Genomic DNA, 27,112 nt, shown 5'->3' on the forward strand with positions numbered 1-27,112 from the left:
AGTTTGAGAAAATGCATTCTAAAAGTTTTAAAAGGTCCAGTTTTCAAATATAACCAAGAAACCAATATACATCTTCCAATCATAAAATAAATCTGTGGATGATCTGAAGTACTAGAGTGACAAACTGAGACTAGGTGGTCATAAATACCTAGAGTCACCATCAAGACAACATAAATCAATATTGTACCCTTCTTATCAAGCATTGCTGAAACTTTCACATGTTCGTGTATAAAAGAAATCTTTTGTGACTTTTTGTTGCACCAGTTGAAGAAAGTTTGGTTTGGTTTCATGGCCATATGGAAAGATAGTTATGGAATGTGGGCTCTAGGTTTTATGTTTCCCTGAATCATCACAAGGCTCTGCTAATATAATTTGAATTTGACATCATTGATGGTGCAACTAATTGCTTTGTACATTTCAGCAATAAAACATTTAGCCTCTCTTAGAGGGATATAGCAGCTGATTGTGAAAAGTAAGATGATTCCACAACGATGTGTAAGGTCACCTTTTGTGCCTTGACATCTTCCACTTCTTCAGTGAATTCTCATCATATAAGTTGCCTCAACTCTCTTTGTGGGTCCCTGATGCTTGCTAGGCCCAAAGTTTCATTAAGGCCTTATATCTTCTCATAGTCTGAACAACTCCCTACTAACTGCCCCGATGGAAATATTTGTAATTAAACTGAATTATGAATTAAGTTTATATAGCATTATTTGATATTTTCGTAGAATTGCTTGAGAGACACATATATAACAACTTTGATTGAGACAGAAGCAGGGTAAATCCCAACACATATTTTTAAAGTTACATCAATGCAATTCTGTTTTAGAGAACTTTGGATGCTAGTTTCAAGGAGAGGTTTTTAATCATGTGTGAGTTTCCAGCCTTATAAATGGTATAACTCCTGCTCTATACTTTTAAGCCATACACTACATTAGAAATAGTCACATTGTTTTTAATCTATAGTGGACATGAATAAGAATATGGATAGTGACTTTTCTAAAATGGAAAAAAAATCCTTTAATTTAATTTGCTGTTCAGTTTAATAAGATTTACCTAAGATGCCTAACTCCAAGTTTTTATCATTATAATTTTTATGAAATAATCTTTTCCTCATTCTTTGCTTTTCATGTGAGCTAAGTACAATCTGAATAAATGATATTTAATAACAACAAGAAAACTGTTAAGTTCTTCCATAGGAAGTTTCAGGAATTCAAAAATTCGTTTTTGATCATTTGCTATTATAAGACTTCATGCTCCTGGGAAGCTTTCTCTCCTGTTTCTGTAATGGCTTGTACAGTTCTTTATCTCTTTCCTCAAGATCCAGCCCATAATCTCAGTCTCAAAAGAATCCTGTCTTCTACGTAATAGAAAAAGTGGAAGCCATCACTATAAAGGTTTTGAGCTCCCTTCCTTCTCTGTTCCCCCTATAGATGTGCCTGCATTCACTGCATCACCAAATCTCCCAGGAAGGCCCCTCCACCCCTGCTATGGGTCCAGTCACTCATAACCTCCTCCCACACTGCACCCTGCCAGTGGCCCTATCTCCTGGACCCTCAGCACCTCTCTGTCCTTGCACTTAGATACACTGTAGATTCTATTATAATAAAGGCAAAAGTCCCACTTGTTTGTCCCTAAAATTCACCTGCCCAATTTCTAGGCCAGAGATGCTCAACTGTTTGGTCTTAGGAACACTCTATATTCTTAAAAATTATTAAAGTTCCCAAAGGCCTTTTGCTTGTGTGGATTATATTTATTAATATTTATCATATTCAAAGTTAAAACAGACATCTTAATATTTATTCATTTTAAAATAATGGCAATGTGCTAACATAAATAATGTATTTTATGAAAAATAGTTATACTTTCCCTAACAAAAAATTTGATAAAAAGATTGGAAAATGTCTTAAATATTTATCTAAATAGAACACAGCTATATTTATATCTTCTGCATTCAATCTGTTGTGATGTTTTTGCTTTTGGGTTGAAGTGTGTGAAGAAAATCTAGCTTCATAAAATATGTAGCAGAAAAAGAGAGGATTATTTTAATAGCCTTTTCAGATAATTGTGGATATTCTTTTTTGATGATATAACAAAATTTGAAAAGTGGTAGTTTCTGAAAGTTTAGTTGTGATGTGAAATCTGAAAACATGTCAATTAATTCTCGGTACTCTGTTATGTTAAAATCCATTAGTCTATCATGTATTTGGAATGATATATTTTACCCATGCTTGATTTTTGTAACATTGTACATTGGAAGTTTGAAATATGTTGGCTTACCAAGTTATGCAGATCTTCCAAATGAACAAGGGAAAATTCTACCACAAACTTGTGAGATAATGAGTGAAAAAGGCACATAACACTTTAATATTGTAAAAATAGTTTTGACTATATATGGACTGTAGGGTCTAGTGACTAAGAGAGCTGGATCTGGTGTCAGACTAGTATGTATGACTACCACCTGTGTCCACCTCGAGAGAAATATGTGCCTCCATTTATCATGGGTATAATAAAAATATGTTTTTAGGATTGTCATTACGTTGAAATGGCATAATACATGTAATATCCTGGCACACAGTAAATGACCAAGAATGATAATTCTTTTTTACATTTCCTTTAGTTCCTAATTTTTCCTGTGCTTTCAATTTTTATCCATGTTCTTGACTTTTCCATTGTCTCCTTTTCTGATGCCTGACATTCAGGGCATATGTGGCCTTAGGTCCTAACTGAAGAAAAATTTTATGTTAGGATGTTCAGCTAAATCCAAGCTGGAAGACCAGGAGACAGGCTAATTCATGCTTTTTAGGAAGTGAGAATATAGAATTTGAAAGGCAAAGTATGTGAGTCCTTTAATGCTGGGGATCCAAAAGTTTCACAGAGAAGGACAGGACTTATTAAGAGAAGGATATGACTTATTAAAAGCAATCTCTAACTATTCTTAGGGTCTCCTTGCGTACCTCTGTAATAGGAAGCAGAGTTCCCCCTTCAGGCTGCTTAAGTTGTTGGAACACTTGGGATAAACATTATGTCAGCCCAGAACAGAAGTATGGTTTCATTTTGGCTCCTGGGCCGTAGGAAAATAGCTGACTTCAGTTCTTTGTAAGAAGTTTGGCTCAAGTAGAGTTCAAGTGTCCTGTTTTGGTTACTATTGCTGTGTAACAAATTACCCCAAAATTTGCCTGTGCAGCTTACAACAACCATTTTGTTAAGCTCCCAGATTCTGGCATCAGGAATTCAGACAGGACACAGTACAAACAGCTTGACTCTCTTTTTACATGTCTTGGGTCTCAGCCAGGAAGATTCAAAGGCTGTGGGAAACCCCACAGAGCTGGAATCATCTAAATGCTTGTTCACTTTCATTGTTGGGCTCAGTGCCCACACAGAATCTCCTGTCATAGCAGCCTCAAGGTAGTAGACTTTATGCAGTGGTTTCAGGCTCCAAGCATCAGTGTTCTAGAAAACAAACTAGAAACTCCACTGCCTTTCATGTCCCAGCTTTATGTTCCACACAGTGTCACTCACACCATACTCAACTGACTGGAACAGTCATAATCACAAGTCTGTCAATACTCAAGAGGAGGGGACATAGACCCCATCTTTCAATAGCATAGTGTCAAAGAATTTTTTGACCATGTTTTAAAACTTCCTAAGTTTCAGACATGGAACTATTCTTTGCAGCTGAAAATAAAAAACAGTTTAATCCTGTGAGCTTGGACTCGGGGATGGGGAACAACAGGAGAAGCAACAAAAGGCTTCAGAGCCCCGGGAGGCTGAGGTGAACTTGGACAGGTTTGGACCTGCCCAGTTGGGCTTGAGAAGTATAAAGGTTTGTCAGCAGCAGAGCCGAATATGAAGAGATTGAATAAGAAAGCTTGGAAAGGAAAATGGGGAAATACAGTAGAAATAAAGGAAACAAAATCACTCATAATACAACCACACAGACGTAACCAGAGTTTACATTTTGATGTTTCTTTTAGCATTGTTTCTGAATATATGTTAGAATGTTTATGATTTATGTATAGTGTGTGTGTGAGAGAGAGAGAGAGAGAGTGTGCATTTGAAGAAACACTTCAGTCACACCAAATAATCAGTTTTATGTCCTGTCTTTCAACTCAAGAATTGACTTACTTACTGGCATTCCACTCTGAAGAGATTTACATTTCAGCTTTATCCAATTCTGCTAAGTCAGACAAGTTAGTCTCACAGAATTCCGTTGTGCGTAAGTTTTTTTGCCCAGTGCCAACAACCTGCCACTGCGGGATTTTTGTTTGTTTTTTTAAGCATTTACCAATTTGAAAATGACTTTCCAGCCCAGAAAGACAGTCACTAATTACTCCCGTTCATAAACCTAAGGGTCAAAGGCTCAAATACAGCAAAGCTCCTGCCTTATAAACCAAACCCTGCCATTTTCCACTAATGCACTATTTCTGGTGCAGCAGCAACAACAGCAAAGAAAAGAAAAAGCTGTTAAAACAACCGTCACTCATCCCTTCCAGAAAGTATTGAGATGGTGCCAGGTTGCCCAGCTGGTGACTTAAGATCTCCTCTGGTTTCCTCCTTGTAATGTCTAAAACCATATAACAGACTCCTGTCCTCCAAACTGGTAGCTTCAGCTACCAGCCAGCAGTTGTTCTGCAACTGAAAATAAGCCAACTATCAGCTACCCTGGCTTTGGTGCTTACTTCTGAGACACCTGTTCCATTCCTGACCTCAGTTTCTAAAAGCAGAAAGGCTCTGCAGAATAATTTGGCGAGGAAGAAGATTATTATTCTCAGATATCTATCCCAGGACAAAACTCTAGCCAGGAGTTAAAAGTCTCTTTCTAAAAAGCTTAGAAGAGTATAAAAGCAGGCAGTCACTCTGAATATATAATGAGTTGCATTGTTAAACAAAAACTGTCTTTTTTATGGTCAATGAATGTTTCCAAATAAGCAGTGTCTCCTTTATAGTAGCTAAGGCTAGGAACACATTTACTCTAATGATGCTACTCTCATCCATAACCTTTTAAACTCCTCTTTGAAATTATTTTTATGAAGAACATCATATTATTTTGCCTATCCTCAATGGCATTTATTCAATATTTATTTAGTCCCTGCTTCTTTTTAGTCACTATGTAGGCAGTGAGGCTATAGTGTAAACCTAACACACAAAATCTTCACCTTTATTATACATGAACAAATAAATTACGTTTGTGATGTTGTTAAGTGCTGAGAAGAAGGAGGTGATGACTTGGCAGATTGGAAATATTTTAGACAGAGGGGTCAGAGCATGCCTTTCCAAAGAGGTGACCTATGAAGAAAAGGAGTGAGCTCCCCGAAGAGACGGGAGGAATGAGCTGGGCCTGTTGGGGAAACAATGCTTGCTTTAGGACGTGTAGGTAAATGAAAAGCCTCTGGAGATTTTCTGAGGGGAGTGATTTAATTTGGTAAATCTCTGAAGGTGAACTTGAGATAAGCGGGTGACTGTGCTGAGTGGTTCAACTGCATCATAGAGTTTATCGTGTGGACTGAGGTTTGTAGTTTGGGGAATGGAGAGTGGTTTCTAAAGATGATTTCCAAAACTGTATTAGCAAGAGACACCTTAGAAGTTTCCCTCACCAGCTTCACCACAACTAAGTCCTTGCCAAGAATGAATATCTTGCTAACAATGGAGATATAGATACATGTGTGTAGATATATGTGTATATATATATATATATATATATATTCTTGTCAGAATAACATATATATGTGTATATATATGTTATATGAAGGCAGTTACATTTGTAAACAATTTAGTATGTCTAAAAATTGAATAGATGAATTATATATAGGTAGATAACATGTTCACTCACATTTCTCTTGTTTTCTTTTGAGGAAGGTTAAATATGCTGTCTGAATTTTTTAAAACTGCAATAGTATACTTGAGTCTAGAGCTTGTCAGAATAACGTATTCAAACCTGAAGGACCCCAAAGTAATGTAGTCACCTTGAACTCTAAAAACAGAAATGGGTTCTAGTTCCTAAGGGGAACTTTGAACTAGCTAACCTAGACATGTGGAAACCTGGTATCCATGCACATCTCTTCCCATCCCATTCATGTTACCACTCAGACTTTGGGAACCTTCCCGTAAGTATGTCTGTGACTCAGCGTTAGTTTCAGATGACTTAATGCTTCCATCTAATCAAGGGAAGGGAACATGACTATTTAACAAATCCACGATTCCCAGTTAGGATTCCAGGAACCTCAGAGAGGGCTAATCTTGTGGCTTGGCACTTTACTTCTTTTCTTTTTCTTTAAAAAACCTGTGCTTATTGGCCAGCTAACCAGACATTTCTCTTATCCCCTGAGGATGTTTCTGGGTCCATTTGCTTTGATAGCTCTAAGAGACTGTATAAGAGCCTGGCTAAATTAAGGTTCCTACATTTCCTTCTTTTCTTGTACCTAGTAAAAATGCTAATGTTTGCAAAATCCAGTCTTAACCAAATATATTATCTCATTCAATATCTCACAACAACGCTATTAGAAACAATTCAGGCATTATGGCTTTAATTTTACAGAGGCAGAAATGGAAAAGCACAGAGCTTCCTATCTAGACTTGGGTCACTTGGCAAAGGTGGCTGCTGGGCTCACACCATAGGCTGAGCCCTACAAAGTCTAGTGCACTCTAACACATCACAATGTGTCTGTAGAAAAGATTCACTACTTACCGCCTGCAACTGAATATTAGACACTGTTACAATTAAAGCATTTGTTGTTCTCTTATTGTATATTTGTTACCTATAGTGGCAATTTGTGCAGTTAATGGAAAATTCTAGAAAATGAATTTTCCAAGTTGGCAGAGATAATAGTCCTTTCTCTTCAATAGACCATTTATAGAAGGAGACTCTTGTGGTCTGTATTTGAAACTGACACTGAAGCAGCAATCGGGAGATAAATTTACCTGAAGTCTTACAGTGACAGTAATACACTGTAGCTTACCTTTCCACACGAATGAAAGTGGAATGAAACATGGAGAATGGATCCTAACAGTTCTGCATGCTCATGTTCTGCACGCACACACACATGTGCACACACACATGCCCTGGTTAACCCATCTGTGCATTTTCTTGATTTGGAAACTTTTCTGTGTGGCTCGCCAAAAAAAAAAAAAAAAAAAGAAAGAAAAGAAAAAAGATTAGCAAAAACTAAAGTAGGTTTAATTGGGTGAAATTAGGAAGGGATTGAGTGTGGGAGTGGAAGTGATAGGAACAGAGTTTGGGGATTACTTGCTTGTTTAGTGAGTTGTGTGAGGGAATCCAGCAATGAAACCGAACCAGTTGCTATAAAGCTTAAGAATACTGGGGAATGGAGATGAATAAAGAAGACTTTTAGGAGGTTTGCCTGGACATTGGCAAGATAATTCCTCTTTGCTTTTTCCTCAAGTATTCAATCTCCTTAAAGCTCCTTTACATACAAAGAAAATCTACATTGCGGTTCAGAGATTTTAGAGTATCATTGTGTTTTGTTTGAAGGGTTGCCAGATTTCACAAATAAAAACACAGGAAAATACAGGAAGCCCCTCCAGAGAAGCAATAAATGTGTGTGTATGTGAGTCTCAAATATTGCATAGAATATACTTTTACTAAAAATTGATGTCTGAAATTCACATTTAACCAGGAATCCTGCATTTCATCTAGCAAATTGGCTAAAACATGGATAAAAGCAAGAAACTGTATTTTATTGGCTTACATGCAAGTTGGGGGAAAGTTTCTTGGAGACTTTCAGGCAGTACCAGCTGTTTCCAAACTTGGATGAACGTTAGAATCACCTGAGGACTTCCAAATGCAGTTGCTCTGGGATTCGACCAGGGCATGGGGTTTTTCAAAGGATCGCAGGTGACTGTTATATTCAACAATAAAGAGCTGGTGACTGATGTCCAGGGGTTCTCAAGTTGCTCTACACATAACAAACAGCTACAGGACTTTTAAATAATACTCATGCCCAGATCCCACCCTAGAGCAATTAAATCAATGTGTAGGGACAGGACCCTTGTATAACAATGCTTCAAAAGGTTCATGAAAACATTAGTACTGTCTTTGTATTCTATTTTTTCATGAACATTTTGAAATACACTCGTATTGCTATTATGAAAATGCTTCCAGTAAATTTTAATATTCCTTCAGTGTTAGAGAGCTGTAAATTGTAGTCTAAAAATAAATGACATCCTAGAGCATTTCAAGCTATAGAAAACTTTTAAAAGTTTATCTTCAATTTTTTAAATTATGAAATTAATACGTATTGTTATAAATTCAGGCAATGGCAGAAGCATCTAAAGTAAACGCCCCCAATTCTACTTTCCAGAGGTATCCACTGTCAAAACCTTGATCTGTATGTTTCATATGCCAAGCATACTATTATTTAACTTATTATAAATTTTCAAACATTTACAAAAATATGGAGAATTATATAATGAATCCCCTTGAACTCCTGATCCATCTTCAATAAATATCAACAAATGGACAGGCAACTTCTTTTGACCATTTCTAATTTAGGACTAACTTTACACACAGTTAGTACACAAATATCAAGCCAGCAGGCCGATTATTTTTTCAATATTATACAGACACCCACATGTCCACAACCAGATAGATACAGATTTCTATCACCCTAGAATGTTGCCTCCCAGTAATAGCATTCCAGTCAATACTCTCCAAAGATGTGACCACTTTTCTGACTTCTATCACCACACATTTGTTTTACCTGGTCTTGAATGTCATATAAAAGAAATCACTCAGTATGTATTTTGTCCAGTCTGGCATGTTTCATTCAAAACAATCTCTATTTGTATTTGCATTTGGGGCTATTGTGAGCACAGCTGTTGTGAACATTGTTGTACATGTCCTTTGGTGAACATGCACACGTCTCTCGAGCATATGCTAAGAGTGGGATTTCTAGGTCATAGGGTAAGCATATGTTTAGTTTTAGTAGACATTTCCAAATATTTTTTCCAAAAGTGATTGAAGCCATTTATGAGATTTCCAGTTGCTCTACATCCTCACTAACATTTGGGTGGTCAGTCTTTTAAATTTTAACCATTCTAGGCAGGTAAATTTTGAAGTAGATGAAATTTTACATACCTCTGCCTGTGGTTTTCCCACCACGCACAGGAAGGAGTAACTTCTTTTGTGTCTTTCAATTTACCTGTGTGCTATTTCCATTAACCCTCCCCCACCAACTCCCAGACATTTCACTGGTTTTAGTCAGCTGCCAAATAAATCCTACGTGTGAGTTGATAAACATGAAATAATAAACAAGAAAGGCAGCAGGCATTACCCTGCAGACATGTTTTTAAGATATAACTAGTTACCCATATTTATATATCAGGAAATTTCACATAATATTCTGGATCGCAGGCTATTTTGAAGAAAAAGAAGATAAAAGAAAAAAACCAAAAAACCCAAAACAAAACCAGAACATCCATGAGGTAGTATTTAGTGTCATTTACGAACTGTTTTCTGTCCTTCGAAGAAAGTGGTAAGATTGTACTTTTTGGTCATTTGATTACATATGTATGATTAGCTTTGGCCAAAAAATTGTGACTACAAGTGAGGTGTACTACTTATGGGCAGAAACTTTAAGAACAAGTCTGTGCGTTGTGGTGTCCACCTTCTCCTGCCTTAGTACTTATAGGAACGTGGGTCAAGATGGGGTCTTCACCAGCACAGATCCTTTTGTGACTGATGAACAGACATGTCCTGATGACCAGCATCAGATGTATAGCATAAGGAACAAATCTTTGTTCTTATAGGCCATTAAGATATTGGGGTTGTTTGTCACCACAGCATAACCTGGCCCACCCTGACTGGGCAATCTATCTGTGAAGTCCCACATGCTCCAATGGGATATAATCTGCTGGTGCTAAATATCAGCTTCTCTTTTTAGATGCCATGTATGGTCTGTCCAGTTTCTCAGTCTCTGGCAGTCCTAACTCACTCATTTATGGCACTTACTAGGCCTCCATGGGAATTTGAGTTTGTGATGTGTCTCAACTAGGGACAGTTTTATTTTACTGGGAAATTCTGGTAGGATAAAAATCCTATTGAATAATGATAAATGAATTTTAAATAGTGGAGTCTCTTTGGTGATATCTGTTGAGTTGCTCAAGCAAAAAAATGACTCTGTTTCTATTCTTTTATTGAGACAGGGTCTAAACACAGTCATTTGGAAGTTCTCATATTTTGGTAAAATAGGTGGGAGTGGTTGGTTAATTTGAGAATCAAGAGAGGGAGAGAACTGGAGAGCTGGGAGCTTCCAGTATGAGGTACACTCCTTCCTGTTTAGAGTCAAGGAAAGCAAACTGCCAGATTATAAGAAGGCACTTGCAGATAACTAAGTACACTTGTACTCTTACAGGAAAATGCCTTAGACAGAAAAATTTTGAAAATCAATTAAGTTATTATACTTAGATAAATCTACCAATTCTTGGACATATCTTAAAAAATGAATATATGGCTCATGGTTTGTATATTTAAAAAGCAAATGTGTTGGGGGTTAAATCTTTTATTATTGGGTTTAGATGCAGGTAACAGAGACCTATAGAAGACAGACATTTTATCCTTACATGAAAGTGTGTCATTGGATGGTCTAGGGATCACGTGGCAGCCCTGTGGTAGAACTACTTTATACTTTTCCTAAGAAATCCTCAGCAACCCAAGTTTCTTCTGTCTTCTTGTTCGACAGTTCATGGCTTCCATTCCCAAGGTCAGCTCATGCTCCAAGATAGGTGCTTCAGCGCCAGCCATCACATTCACACTGGAGTCCACAGGAAGGAGGACAGAATCAATGAGAGGTGAAGGATATGTGGCAGTTATCTTTTAAATGTGTCACACTTTTAATGGGCCAGCACTTTGCCATGTCTCTGCACCTAGCTGCAAGGAAATGCTGTGTTTATTCTGGGCTTCACTGTGAACTCATGAAATCAGAAGCTATAATATCAGGAAAGAAGGAGAGAAGACTTGAGTGGACAAGCACAACCTGTAGCACTATCATGCTCCACACCTGACATTTCCATGTAGAGACTGTGGCCTTAGAGGACTCTCTTGACCATTCTCTACCCCTCATTTACTTGTCTCAGGGAGCAGGGATAACTTACTCAACAAGTGAGTTGGAGAGAAGAAACTGAGCATGCGTTCAGTCTACTCTTTTTGTCTGTGTTCAGGGAGGTAACCTATCTGCAGGGAGCACACAGTCCTAGCTGGCTCCTCCATAGGGTAAGTTTTATAGGGACAAGCCTACACCACTGCCTGAGACAGGGAGGGTAACTGATTCTACACCATTCTGTAAACCTGTTTCGCCAGAGAATATGGCATGTCCTTAAAAGAGCCTTATCAGGATAAAAGTGATTTTTGCTTCCCTCCTGTGTCTATTTCTCAATTGATTTCATTCACAAAGTAATCTCTCAAAACACCGGCGATATATACATAGTTTCTTTTTGAAAGTTACAAAGCTATCAGTGAAGAGAACAGCATAATGTTCCCTGATTTCTGTGTCAAGGCAGGTCCTGTGACCATATCTCGAGCAAGTGGCATGAGTCCTCGGTAATCAGAAATACACAAGGCCATGTAGAATGGAGAGAGATACACAAACACAGGAAATATAGGGAAAAACAGAAATGTTATAACTACTAGAAAAAATAATAATAACAAAGCAATTCAAGGGGATAAAATAGACACTGAGCATAGCAAGGAATAATCTTCATAATTGACTGTCATCTGATTTACCAAAACTCTGAGCAAAGTATTCCTACATTCCCAGACATGTTGTCTGTTCCATGTAGTATGTCAGGCCAGCAGGCAGTGAGGTCACATCTGGGCAGGGTTTTATTCAATGCCCATTAGCTGTATTTCCTTTCCTCTACTCAGGTAATGGCTTGATTCTGTCTTTGATCATCTGATATTCCTTTTGAACTAATAATTACATTTTTTCAAAGCAAGAAAATCTATTAATGCCTTGCACACAAAAAAATCTAAATATACATATTTCAATAAAGACATTGAACTTGGATGTGAGTGGCAACTGCAGAAGAAGATATGAGTGCATCAATGTATAGATGTACAAACCAATAAAATAAACTTCTATGCTACCCATGACATAAAAGTTCTTAATATTTTTGTTGTTGATATTGTAACATAGCAATTTAGTTTCTCCTTTATGGTTAGAAGACCTCTGTGAAATTAGTCTGGTTTATTAAGGTGGAGTCTGTGAGCATGTGCCTGAAAATGATTTTGAACATTAAAATAATTTGTAACTGGGTTTTTACTTTTTACGGCTTAAAATGTCAATGTTATGAAAGATGTTGCATTAAAATGTTTTAAATCTCTGCTAAATTTTTGGTGTGGTGGCAAGAAAACTGGTTCTACTACTAATTCCCAGTATAACTTTGGACACATGACCTGGGCCTCTCTGTTTTCCTCATTTGTACATTAAAATGTAGAGCAGATCATCTTTAATGTTTCTTCTAACTCTAAAATCCTTCGATTCTATTCATTAAAACATATAGCTTAGTACTGATATATTCTTGGCTGAAAAATAGCATAGTTTAATTAGAAATCCATGAGTTGGTGCTGCCCCCTATTGTAGACTGTTTATTCAGTTTTCTGACATTGAAAGGGGAGCAGGCTGCAAAAGTAGGTAAATATTTTGTCATTATAATCGCTTCTGTTGGGTACCCTCCATTTGTCTCTTCCTGAAAAATCAAGAATTTAAGAAACTAATTTATAACTCTGTTTTTGTTATAATTTAAAAAGTTAAAACTCAATTAAATTATGTTTAATGACTGTTAGCTAGGACAATTTGAGCAAACATGTTTTTAAAACTATTCAACAAAAAGATTGTTCCTATAAATTCTTCAAATCTAAGTGGATTGTGGAAGAGCTGGCACCATATTAAATGAATGTCTTCTACTTAGCAACAGTATTATAAATATTAAACATATTTTAAAAGAAAATGGTATTCAACAATGGGATGATAGATAATGTCATCTCAAATAGAAAATAAAGATTTAGTTGTATATTAGGTGTAACAAATAGTAGTAGTTTGCATGTTCAAAGTTATTTTGTTATATTTGTGTTAAAAGATTTCCTCCTGATTATTTCATAGTTAAATTTTTTTTCTTCTTTTTTAAAAAAGCCACTTCCATTACTGGCAATGTTGCAAACATTAAAACCCTCTTGCTGTATAAGGCCTAGAAAACCTGACTGAAGTATAATCAATCAAGTACATGCAACGTGTAGCTCCTAGGAGAATAAGAGAGTTTAGTAGAGGTCAAAAATAAAGAACAATCTGAAATATCTGACTATTAAGCTTAGGCTGACACTTTCTTTGGCTTCCCACAGGAAGAGTCACCAATCTTCGTTAGCAAGGGGCTTTGATTTCACCCACCAGGATGAGGATGGATGTGAAGCCAATATTACACTTAAACAAGGTGTAATATTGGAATGGAGATACCTTAAAAAGTGGGCCCTCAAAGGGACACACACAGTGCAAAGGGTAAACTAGAAAAAAATTCACCCATTGGCAAATGAAGATTAAGAGAAAGCTTGAGTGTTTTGCCCTGTGCTACAGGGATGGAAACACCTTTCGCTGAAAATTCATAAATCAAGATTTGTTCACATTGTTTAGGGATTCATAATTAAAATACATACATAACTCAGGAAGCACCAAACTGAAAGAATAAGATAAAAAGTTGTCTTTGGTTGGTAACACCACTGGGGCACCAACAGAAAAGTGAAAGCAGACCTCTCCAGAAACCGTGTACCCTCAGACGAGAGCTCCTCAGAGCCTCATGTCTTTTCTAGCCATAATCCTAAATGTGAAAACACATGAAGTAACATGCCACCATTCTCATCTATTTCTGTTTCCCCGTGTTTCTGTGTTAACACATAAAGAAACTAAATATCGGGCCGGCCCCGTGGTGCACTTGGGAGAGTGCAGCGCTCCCACCGCGGGTTCGGATCCTATATAGGAATGGCCGGTGCGCTCACTGGCTGAGCGCAGTGTGGGCGACACTAAGCCAAGGGTTGTGGTCCCCTTACTGGTCACAAAAAAGACAAAAGAAAAAAGAAACTAAATATCACAAAGAGATGAAAGAGCTACATGGCATAATGATTTAGGGTGTAGCCTCTGGAGCCAACTTCAAATAATGGCTTTTAGACATATAGCTAGCTGTGTGACCTTGTGCAAAATACCTAACCTCAGTTTTCTCATCCCTAAAATGGGAATTAACACAGTAATCTATCTCATAGCCTTGTTATAAGAATTAAATGAGTTATTATATGGAAAGTAGTTAGAGCCAGAACCATGCCTGGAATATGATAGGAAGCACTCAAAAGAGATAGTTGCTATTAACATTATAAGCATCATTATCATTGTTATTACAGATAATTGGTCACATTATCTATCTATTGCATGATTAGGTTGGGTTGGTTTTTCTCCAAATATGCCCAGATGCATATCACTCTGGCCTGGAATTAAATCTTGAGGTAAACCTGGCAACTATGCATCTCAAAATTAGATAGCTTCACATGACTGGATTCTTTGCTGAGAAACAGCAAAACTAAGAATGGCAGGAAAATTTACTGGGCTGATTAGAGAACGTGTTTTTAGAATTTTTGGAAAAGGCACCACCATCACCCCAGCCCTTGCACCCCTCTCACCGTCGCCACACGCACTAGGGCACACTCACCACCAGCTCTGGGCAGCTGGGAACACAGGGCTAGGACAATAAGCCTCATCAGTTCTGGTTGGAACTGTAGAGATATAAAAACAGCTGAATATTTCTGTACTCTATAGCTCTGTGGTCACAAGCTTGTGCTTGTTTTAGCAAGAAAACCACAAGCTGTCAGCTCTCAGCTCCTTCTTGTGTAGATGAGAAGCAGGCTAGCTTTCTAAGACCCCTCCTCAGGTAACCACGCTTCCTGCCCTTATACCCAGGTGTGATAAGACCCTTACCCAAAAGCTCCCTTAAAAACATTTTTATGTGGAAAGTTTTATGCTCTGCTGTAACCTCCATATTTCAGCTTCTGCAAGCCAGCTGTGCTCATGGTTGCAGAACATCCTGTGTGCCTAACAGGATGTCACTAACTGCCAGTTTAAAGTTGGCATAAGTAACACCATTTTATATGAGGTTTTTCTTAAACTTCTAAGAGTAATGGGGGGGGGAGGGACGGATAGAAAGCCTTTGCTATGCTAACCACAAAATTAGCTTATGTACTCGAGGCTTGCTTGCATTGGCTAGTTTTAAAGTTGGCGATCATCTGATCGCCCAAGCTAAACATAAAAACCGAAAGTAACTTAGGCTCGGGGCCACCGCTCCTGTCCAGGAGACTGAGTGACCCCAGCATGCTGGAATAAACTCCTCTTGCTTGATTGCAATGGTCTCTGTCTCGTGGTCTTTGTGAGGTGAGCCATCCCGACACGTGGGATTTGTGCATGGTGCACAAGTCTTACAGAACCTTGAGACTTGAGACATTCCACCTCTTCTACTCTTTCTCTTCCAAGAGTTTTGATGTTTCTCACCAATTTATCTATTTATTTATTTAATGCCATGCCATAGGATTTTATTTTTTTCAAATAAGTCCCTTTAAAAAAAGAAATTATCAGTATACAATGTAGTTGATTTTTATGTCCCTATACCAATTCCTTCTTTTCCTTACTCCCTCACCTGCTGCCATCAACATCATAACTGTTCACTTGTCGTAACAAGTTCAAGGAATTGTTTTGATTGTTGTCTTCCCCCCTGCCATTTGTTTGTTTGTATATTTATTTATTTATTTTTATTAGCTCCCCCAAATAAGTGAGAACATGTGGTATTTCTCTTTCTGTGCCTGCCTTATTTCACTTAATATAATTTTCTCTAAGTCCATCCATGTTGCTGCAAATGATAGTATTTCATTCTTTTTAAAAGCAGAGTAGTATTCCATTGTGTAGATATACCACAGTTTCCTTATCCACTCATCTGATGATGGACATTTAGCCTGGTTCCAACTCTTGGCTATTGTAAATAGTGCTGCAATAAACATGGCATTACAAGTATCCCTTTGACATGATAACGCACATTCCTCTGGGTATATTCTCAGCAGTGGGATAGCTGGGTCATATGGTAGATCTGTGTGTAATTGTTTGGGGAACTTCTATACCATTTTCCATAAAGGCTGCACCATTTTCCAGTCTCACCAATGGTGTAGGAGGGCTCTTTTTTCTCTACATCCTCACCAGCATTTATCATTCTCAGTCTTTTGGATATTAGCCATCCTAACCAGAGTGAGACATTATCTCAAAGTGTTTTTGATTTGCATTTCCCGAATTCTGAGTGAGGTTTAGCATTTTTTTCATGCGTCTGTTGGCCATTCAAATATCTTCCTTTGAGAAATGCCTATTCAGCTCCTTTGCCAATTTTTTAATTGGATTACTCATTTTTTGGCTGTTAAGTTGTTTGAGTTCCTTGTATATACTGGTTATTAATCCTTTGTCAGATGTATAGTTTTCCAATATTTTCTCCCACTCTGTTGGTAGTCTTTTTGTTCTGCTGTTTCTTTTGCTGTGCAGAAACCTTTTAGTTTGATATAATCCCATTTGTTTATTTTTCCTTTGGTTGCCTGTGCTTTTGGGGTCATATTAATAAAGTCTGTACCCAATCCTACTCCCTGGAATGTTTCTGCTGTGTTTTCTATAAGGAGTTTGATTGTTTCTGGATGTATATTTAATTCTTTAATTCATTTTGAGTTGACTTTGGTATATGGTGAGAGCTATGGGTCTAGTTTTATTCTCCTACATATGAATGTCCAATTTTCCCAGCATCATTCACTGAAGAGACAGTCTCTTCCCCAGTGTGTAGTCTTGGTGCCTTACTTGAAGATCAGATGGCTGTAGGTACAGGGATTGATTTCTGGGTTCTCTATTCTGTTCCATTGGTCTGTGTGTCTGTTTTTATGCCAGTAGCAGGCTGCTTAGTTACTACAGGTTTGTAGTATAGTTTAAAGTCAGGTAGACTTTAAATGTCTCTGGCTTTATTTATTTATTTATTTTTGCTCAGCATTGCTTTGGCTATTCATAGTCTTTTGTTATTCCATATGAATGTTAGGATTGTTTATTCCAATTCTGAGAAAAATGTCAGTGGAATTTTGATGGGGATTGTGTTGAATCTGTAGATCACTTTGGGTAGTATGGACATTTTCACAGTGTAAATTCTTCCAATCCAAGAGCATGGGATATCTTTCCATCTTCTTGTGTCCTCTTTAATTTCTCACAACAGTGGTTTGTAGTTCTTATCATAGAGATTTTTCACATCCTTGTTTAACTTTATTCCTAAGTATTTTATTTTTTGGGTGACTACTGTAAATGGGCTAGCCTTCTTGATTTCTTTTCCTGCTAGTTCATTGTGGGAGTATAGAAATGCTACTGATTTTTGCATGTTGATTTTGTATCCTGCAACTTTGCTGAAATTTATCAACTCTAAGAGTTTTTCTGTAGGGTATTTAGGCTGTTCTATTTTTAGGATCATGTCATCTGCAAACAGGGACAGTTTGACTTCATCTTTCCCAATGTGGATGCTCTTTATTTCCTTCTCTTCCTTGATTACTCTGGCTAGTACTTCCAACACCATATTGAATAGGAGTGGCAAGACAGGGCATCCTTTTCTTGTTCCTGTTCTTAAGGGAAAAGCTTTCAACTTTTCCCCATTCAGGATGATATTGACAGTGGGTTTGTCATATATGACTTTAGTTGTGTTGAGATAATTTACTTCTATACCCAATTTATAGAGAGTCTTTATCATGACTGAATGCTGAATTTTGTCAAATGCTTTTTCAGCATCTATAGAGATGATCATCTGATTTTTGTTTTTGATTTTATTGATGTGGTTTATCACATTTATTGATTTGCATATGTTGAACAAACCTTGTATTCCTGGGATGAATCCCACTTGATCATGGTCTGTAATTTTATGTATGTGTTGCTGTATTCTATTAGGTAGTATTTTATTGAGGATTTTTGCATCTATATTCATTAAAGATATTGGCCTGTAGTTTTATTTTTGGTGTGTCTTTGTATGGTTTTGGAATGAGTGTGATGTTTGCCTCATAGAATGCATTTAGGAGAATGGGCTCTGTTTCAATGTTTTGGCATAGTTTGTAGAGAACTGATATTAATTCTTCTTTAAAGATTTGGTAGAATTCTGCAGTGAAGCCATCTGGTACTGGACTTTTCTTTGTTGGGAGACTGCCAATTACAGCTTCAATCTCTTTGATTGTTATTGGTCTGTTCAGATTTTTTATGTCTTCTTGGCTCAAACTTGGTAGTTTGTGTGTGTCCAAAAATTTATCCTTTTCTGCCAGATTTTCAAATTTGTTGGTGTATAGCTACTTGTAGAAGTCTCTAATGATTCTTTGTGTTTCTAAGGTATCTGTTGTAATATCAACTTTTTCATTTATAATTTTTGTTATTTGTGTTTTTTCTTTTTCTAGTTTGGCTTGCTAATGGTTTGTCAATTTTATTTGTCTTTTCAAAAAACCAACTTTTTGTTTCATTGATTTGTTGCATCATTTTGGGGGGGTTCTATTTCATTTAGTTTTGCTCTGATCTTAATTATTTCTTTCTGTCTACTAGCTGTAGGTTCAGATTGTTCTTGTTTTTCTAATCCTTTAAGGTGAAGTGTTAGGTTGTTTACTTTTCATCATTCCATCTTCTGAAGTAAGCATTTAATGTGATAAGTTTCCCCCTTAGTACTGCTTGTGCAGCGTCCCACAGCTTTTGGTTTGATATGTCCTTATTTTCATTAGTTTAAAAAAATTTTTTGATTCCCTGTTTAATTTCTTCTTGGACCCATATGTCATTAAGTAGAATGTTGTTTAATTTCTATGTATTTGTATAGTTTCCAGAGGTTCAATTGTTATTGATTTCTAGTTTTAATCCACTGTGGTCTGAAAAATACATGGAGTAATTCCAATTTTTTTGAATTTGTTGAGGCTTGATTTGTGACCTCACATGTGGGATGTTCTGGAGAATGTTCCACGTGCTGATGAGAAGAATGAATATTCTGAGGTTGTTGGATGAAATGTTCTGTAGATATCTGCCAAGTCCAATTGGTCTAAATTGTTGTTTAGATCTCGTATTTCTCTGTTGATTTTTTGAATAGGTGGTCTGTCCAATCTTTAGAGTAGGGTGTTCAGGTCCCCTGCTATTCTGGTATTAGGGTCTATCTCATTCTTTAGGTCTAATAGTGTGCTTTATAAATCTGGCTGCTCCAATGTTGGGTGCATGTATGTTTATGATTGCTATGTCTTCTTGATGGACAGATCCCTTTATCATTACATAGGGGCCTTCTTTATCTCTTTTTATGGTTCTTGGTTTAAAGTCCATTTTTATCTGATATAAGAATAGCTACTCCAGTTTGTTTTTCATTTCTATTTGCATGGTATATATTTTTCCATCCTTTCATTCTTACTCTGTGTGTGTCTTTACAGGTGAGGTGAGTCTCTTGAAGGCAGCAAACTGTTGGGTTTGTCTTTTTAATTTGGTCAGTCAATCTGTGTCTTTTGAGTGTGGAATTTAATCCTTTTATATTAAGAGTTATTATTGAAAGGTGTTGATTTACTCCTAGCATTTTATTGATTTTTGTTTTGGTGTTTTAAGTATCTTTTGTTCCTTTTTTTCTGATTTACTGTTTGTCTTCTGTGTTTGTTGGTTTCTTGGGCTGGTAGATAAACTGTTTTTTCCTCCCTTTGTTGGTAGCCTTTTTACATTACTGGTGGGATTTGTTCTTTCTTGAATATTCATGGTAGTGATGGTTGTTTTTCAGGTACCAAACCCAGTACTCCCTTGAGAATCTCTTGTAAGGCTGGTTGTGTGGTAGTGAACGACCACAATTTTTGTTTGCCTCAGAAATATACTATTTGTCCTTCATTTTAGAAGGATAGCCTTGCTGGGTAAAGTATTCTTGGCTGGCAATTTTTGTTTTTTAGTATTTTGAATATATCATCCCATTGTCTTTTGGCTTTTAGGGTTTCTCATAAAAAGTCTGATGTTAGACTGATAGGGGCTCCCTTTTATGTGACTTGACACTTCACTCTTGCAGCTTTTAAGATTCTCTCTGTCTTTGAGTTTTGCAGTTTGACTATAACATGTCTTAGAGAGGACCTTTTTGGGTTGAATATGTTTGGGAATCTTTGAGCTTCCTGAATCTGAAGATTTGTATTTCTCCATATGCCTGTCAAATTTTCTTCTATTATCTCATTGCATATATTTTCAATGCCATTTCCTTTTCCCTTCCCTTCTGGAATACTCATGATTTGGATAGTTGAGTGCTTAAGATTGTCTGTTATCTCTCTTAGATTTTCTTCTATTTTTAAATTTTTTTCTTTTTTTTGTTCCTCTTGTGTTATTTAGAACAGGCCATCTTCAAGGTGAGAAAGTTTCTCTTCTGCTTGTTCTAGCCTGCTGATTAAGCTCTCTGTTGTGTTTTTTATTTTGTTGTATGAATCCTTCAGCTCCACAAGCTCTGCTACATTCTTTTTCATGGCACTGGTTTCTTTGTACATTTCCTCTTTCAGGTCCAGTATACTTTTTTTCATTTCATGGTGCTGTCTAACGGAGCTTTCTTGTATTTCATCCAGTTTCCATAGAATTGTTGCTCTAAATTCTTTGTCAGTCATTTCAAGGACTTCCTGTTCTATAGCATATAAAACTTGGGAGTTGTTATATTCCTTTTGTGGTATCATACTTCCTTGGTTTTTCATATTACTAGAATCTCTGCATTGGTGTTTAGTGATTGTGGCAGAGGCTTTCACAGTCCACTTGTTCCACCCTGGTGTTTGCAGCAGTGGCAGAGAGTTTTGCAGATGCTCAGCTGCCTGTTGCTGCCTTAGGGCCTGGGGGTTAGTGGTTCAGGCCTCTTGGGTGTGGGAACTCACCTGGCCTGGATCCCATGGGGGCTGCCAGGTCAGAGCTGCAGCCTTGGGGCCTGGGGTTGGTGGTTCAGGCCTCTCGGGGCTGTTTCTAACTTTTTATCCTTTCCTTTGGTTATCCTTCTTTACAATTACAGCAGGAGGATGAAACTCCTCAGCACCCCAGGTCTTTGTTGCAATCATCTCTTGATGAAGTTGATTTTTCCTTTGAAAAAATGGGATTTTGAGAATCCAGTAATATACATTTTCAAACAAAAAATATTTTATTTTATGCAATAATTACTTAGTTTTCTGCTTCAAATATATATTTACTAGTTTTATCCTTGCTGAGGTATAGAGGACTACAGGCTTGTCTCAGTCTCCTTGAATATGTAGCACTGTGTCACACACATATTAGGACTTTCATTCATTCAAATTTTCATTGAGCATCTTTGATTTACCAGACATTGTCCAGAGCTCATGGTTTACTGTAATAAACAATCAGTCCCTGCTTTGCTTGATGAAATTTGCTAAATTCACCTTTTCAATTGCACTATGGACTCAACTTGCAGACATGGCTAGAAAATGCATGTTACTCACCTGTAGCAGTGCCAGTAAGCTTCCCTAGGCATATGACACAACCAGGCACCTAAACTGTTTGATTTAATGGACACAGATATATTATACAGCACCTGAGATGGTGCTAATGACATGGCCTGTACTGAGTGTGTCAACATCTCATTGAGCACATTTATTGTAGTCCTTAAAGATGGGTGTTTTTGCTTATTTAAAAGTCTGTCTTGTCCACTAGCCTTTGAACCCCTGAGCAGTAATTATGTATTTTTCATCTTTGAATTTCCCTCTGCCTTCAGAAATAGCTCAGTGCCTGAATTTAGTAGATGCTCAATAAAGTATTAATGGAATGAAATAGTGATAAGTATGGTAATAAAATTTTACTGCCTACAGTAATAAATATTTCAGAAATATATCCACTTACTGCATTACTGCAGATACTGAGTGCCATTATTAACCCAATTAAGTGGTTATCACATAGCATATTACGCTGCCTCACTTTGACTACATTTGGAATGTATCATTCTGCATTTTTCTTTTCTGGGATTTATAATTTAAGAGCCCTGGAGGCAACAGGAAATGCATTATGTGAATTTATGGAAAAATATCCATTTTAAACATTGGCTATCACTAACCAAACAGCTGAATCTGATGTTACTTTATTAAATCCAGACATAGGTTTTGCAAGCTTGTATCTTTCAATATGAATTAAATCAAACCTTAAACATTGGGGGAAAAGGACTGAAAAGTAGCCAGCTGCCCCAATAGGGGCCAGATGCCATACCCTGGAATCACTGTTTATTTTATGCTAGAATTCAATTTAACATCTAGGTAGTTGGAAAATTCAGCTAGGAAATTAGTCTGGTAACTAGCTTTTTTGAATAATTTCTGGAAAATCTGTCATTTAGAAAAATCATCTTAAAAGACGTCCTTCATGGACAGTTACAAATTCTAGCAGCTTTCTTACATGATATACTGACACTGAAACTACACTTGAAATTTAAATGCATCTTAAGTGGATTAGAAATAAGCATTAATAAATAACTAGGTTACACATGAAAGCTAGTTACCACCAAGCAACACTACAGAAATTATTTTAATAGTATTAAGTTTATAGAAAAAAGCAAGGACCCTGAATGAACCTAATAATTAATAAGAAAATAATTCAAAAATCCCTTTGAAAAAAAGTATTCAAAGATTTAATCACAAGTCAAAAAACAATATTTTACTATTAACCATATTATGTTTATTTAAAAGCCAAATACAATATGAGGAAGCATGAAAACACACAAATTTCAGAGAATGGCTTGTTTGCTTTTTAATCAACCTGATCAGTTTACACAATGAAATACCATTAAGAAATATAGGAATTATAATATGAATTGTATTATAAAAATATGACACGACATTTTTTAAGAAAAGAGAAATTGTAACTGTAAAAGACATGTTAAGATCACAAAAACTTTTAAATGGAGATTTAAAATGTCAAGTCAAAGCTAAATATATATACATATATTAGTATTATGCAGCAGGTCTTGGAATACAGGGATGTAGGCAAGTAAAAATAAAAAAAAGATAAACTTTGTGAATACTACTTGTCTGATTTTCTATATTAAATGCTGGATATCAGTATAGAAAATACATATGTCTGTGTAAGATTGCAATTGCCTTTTCAAATATAAGGCAATTATTATTTTAGAATGCAGCAGCTTTACTTTTTTTAAAAAAACGCTAGTAGCAGCATGTAAAAATGAACATTACAAGAAATTGAGTAAAACAACTTTAACCATGAAAAGATAAATATAATTAAAAAATGAGGCACCTTTCTTTAATTTCAAAAGAACTGTGGGCTAAGGCCCAAATCTCAGAATAACCCCACCTAAGGACACTGAGGCCTTCTTTCTTTAATAAGGCGCATAACAATACATTCCACTGGATGTACAGGCTGTGTTGAAAGAACATAGTCCATGTCCAGGTAAGAAGCTAAAGTGCAGTGGGGGCAAGTTAATCAAAGTGTATTCACTTATACACTGTGCTTTTAATTAGTTATACAAATAAGCACAATTGATAGTTTTTCCCTGGTCCTACATAGTCTTTATTGATAAGCTGTAGATCACAGAGAAGTAGCATCTTTGCTGTGTTTTGTTATTTTCTTTCTGTAGATACATATTTGCCTATCATGTAAATAAAAAAGCAGCAAAGCAGTTTTAAACAGTGTTAGAATTTGCAGCTTTTGCTCCTATAAAGTGCTACAGAAAATACCACATTTCAAAATTTAAAACATACATAACCCCATTTCTTGCCATTAGAACAGCATGGCAATCACCAGGGATCTTCTTGAAAGAAAAAACAATGATCTCTTCTGCGTCACATCACATAAGATACAAAGGTTCAATAGGCAATCTTAGAGATACAGCCAAACATATTTTATATATAAGGCATCTGTTACCAAGAGAGGTTATGTATTAAATGTATAAATGTATTATATATAAATGTATTAAATGCAATCTTCTTACTGATATCTCTAAATTGCTCAGAGATTGTGACTGGCTGTGGCTTCAGTCAGCTCCTTTCCTGATAGTCTGATCCTGCCTTCATATATAGGCAGCTCCTTATTGTCCATGCCAGGGAATGAGGAAACAGTCATGGAAAATATAAACCTTATAATTAAAAACATACATGTTTTATTTTGTTATAAAATCAAATTTCCCATTGAAACTTTTATAAACTTGGCAGAATAGATTTGATATCTGTATGCAAGTTAAATTTTCCTTGTACAATAAAATACAATGTTTCTGTGGGCCTTCCTTTTTGTTTTAAAAGAGTATCAATCTTTTCACCTGGAATCAAGTTTGTCTAACAGGACCTGTTGATGGAGAGGAGAGGTAAGAGACAGTTACAGGTAGAAGTCATGTTACCATGTCACTGCAAAGATTACGCTAAAGAGCCCACCATTTCACTACCTATTAATGTGAGAGCTCTAGGGCTCATTTTCACTTATCTTATGTTTATAGTGTTTTCAAGCTTATTTTGTGTATGTTTACTTGGTCGATGAGTAACAGTTTTTCAGGAAGAACTCCTTGTCTACTAAGTGGACAGACACTCAATTGAAACACACATTTAGATTGTGTTGTTGTACTCACACACCCAGCCTATCTGTCAAAGCTAACACCCAATAAAAATAATCTGCAAAGCAGAAAATACACTTGCAAACAATTGAGGGTTGACTCTAAGCCTAATCCAAGTTTTCCAATTTTTTTATTAACCGTAATTGATGATTTGTTGTATCCTTCTATCTTGATGAACGTTGTGGTGGAGATCTTTCAAAATACATGAAGTCCTGAAATTGGAAAAATAATTATATGCATACAGATTGGAGGAAACATAATCAGGTATAATGCGTACAATATTATACTTCATAATTTATCAGGGGAGTCTCCCATTCCAGTTAAAAATTAATACATCTAATAAAATCTTTGTGTAGAGAACCTAATGCAAAGAGCAGCAATTACAAACTTGGAACTGTTGGTAAACAATAAGCTTTCCATCTTGGGTGTCAATTAACTAAATTTAATCATTAAAAGGAGGAAAATCTTGATAAATCTAAGAATGGTACTACAGCAAGGACTATCCTGAGGCAGTCCTTCTGGCAGTCTTCCCCCCAAGGAAAGGGGAAAGAACATCAGCTTCAAAGGTATTTTATCTCATTAAGAAGTGCTAGGACAGGCATCTGTAAGCAGTGAGAGTGACAACGTGTTTCAATGACAGTCACACCCACTGCACGCCTAACATCTTCCAAGCACTCTGCTGGCACTTTACCCATGTGATAGGTAACATTCATAATCCTGAAAAATACAAGGATGTTTACTTTACAGATAAGAAAACTGAAGCGTGCAATTGTTAAATACTTTGCAGAACACGTGACTAGCAAGTGGCAGAGACAGAAGGGGCCTGCTTTCAAAGTGTGTTCCCTTTCCACCTCACTGCACTGGTTTTCAGCAGAAAGAGCGATTCTCTCAGGATAATTCGAAATCAAAAGGCTTACGATGAGGAAGCAGGCTCCAAAGACCATGGCTTTCATCTTCACATCCAGATCCAGTGGGAAGTGAATGTCAAAATGGTCAGCGTCTGCCATCGCTGACAACATGCCATTCCACCTCCTGATGACACTGCCAATGCTGGACACACCATCAAGGGATTTGACCTAAAATGACAACAGTGGGACTTTATGATGACTGAAAGGTATTAAAGTACACATTTTCACCTTCTATTTAGAAGCAATTTACACTGAGATAGCACATACAATGCAGGAAAAGAATACAGTAATTACATAATTTCAAATGAAGAAATTATGACAAAGAAAGGTTAAGTTCCTGTCAACTGGTTAATAAGTAAACTGGTGTATATTTTATAATTCTCAGGCCAGTGCTCCTTCTACACCTTCAAATGAGTTAATGGGGAGCTTTTCAGAGGATATATAATTTGAAGTGATTGTCAAATTCTTCTTCATAGAGCAAAGTGTGGGAATTGGAGATTGACATTCATTTCTAGTCTAGGGAAACCTATAAGCAAAAGCAGAAAGGCATGGCACTGTGTGCTTTACGTCACTCAAGCTTTTGTGGGCCAAATCCACTCTGTATTCTCAACATAGGTCAGGGTACCCAAGGGCTTCAGTCTCCAAAAGGGGATCTTGGCACTTGCCCCATACAAAAATACTGACGTCTAATGTCTCTTGGCCATGAGAATGATCACACACACACACACCCTGCCCTAGGAATTTGGCTTATCTACATTTCCCGCAATGGTCTTTTAATAAGCAATGCTTAATGTTACGTGATATACAATAAGAACTAAGGAAAATTTATTGGCTATCATAGGAAATATTGGAATGAGCAATTTTAGCAGATGATAAGCCTCACTGAATTGCAGGCATTCAGAAAGTACTCTTTAAGAAGCCCAGGAAATACTATGAATTTTCTTTGTCAGATTCATAGGGTAGCCACTGAGATAAAGGCAATATAAAAGGGCTTTCTTTTTCTTGAGAAAATGTCACAATATAACCTACTATGAATTTTATCCATGTTAATCAGTGTTATCCTATTTCTTGAGGATGCAGACAGACCTCTATCCTGCAAATAAGCAATTTACAAACGATACGCATACTCTATATGTTCTGTGATATACTGGGCTCTTGCATAACACCTATAACCTATATTCTCATCATGGAAATCTTTGGAAAAAATGGTTAATTAAATACAGCCCAGAATAAAATAAATGAATTACATCAGGCTATTTGCTCTCAGATGGTTTAATGTTTTAAATGATTTATTTTTATCTTTATCAAGCACTGAAATCATAAAAACGGAGCTCACCAAAGAAATAATAAATTTTTGGAATGATGAATATGTTAATTACCCTAATTTGATCATCACACATTGTATAAATGAATTGGAATATAATTCTGTACCCCATAAATATGTACAATCAACATGTATCCAGTAAAAATAAATAAATTAATAAAGGACCTCACATATTGGAAAACATTAAGCAATCTACTAACAATAATCTGAAAATCATTTGGTACCAACTACTACCAATCATTTGCTCATACTACTTCAGTCATCCACATGAAAAAAATTG

The 27,112-nt window shown here is 36.5% G+C and overlaps 1 protein-coding gene across 5 annotated transcripts in view; it reads right to left on the reverse strand.

Annotated features, from left to right (window-relative positions):
- Window positions 1-22,948: 22,948 nt before the first annotated feature.
- PLSCR4 (phospholipid scramblase 4) overlaps window positions 22,949-27,112 on the reverse strand; it is a 51,877-nt gene continuing 47,713 nt past the window's right edge. For 4 of the 5 annotated variants that reach the window (XM_063093596.1, XM_063093582.1, XM_063093607.1 and 1 more), the window contains 2 exons: window positions 25,518-25,676; window positions 22,949-24,812 (listed from right to left, as the gene is read on the reverse strand). In XM_063093596.1, coding sequence (XP_062949666.1) covers window positions 24,765-24,812; window positions 25,518-25,676 — 207 coding nt within the window. In that variant the 3' untranslated portion in view covers window positions 22,949-24,764. The remainder of the gene's footprint in view (window positions 24,813-25,517; window positions 25,677-27,112) is intronic. The other variant, XM_063093590.1, reaches the window with a different exon arrangement.

The sequence above is a fragment of the Cynocephalus volans genome, chromosome 1 (assembly GCF_027409185.1).
Source record: "Cynocephalus volans isolate mCynVol1 chromosome 1, mCynVol1.pri, whole genome shotgun sequence".
Taxonomy (NCBI): Eukaryota; Metazoa; Chordata; class Mammalia; order Dermoptera; family Cynocephalidae; genus Cynocephalus; species Cynocephalus volans.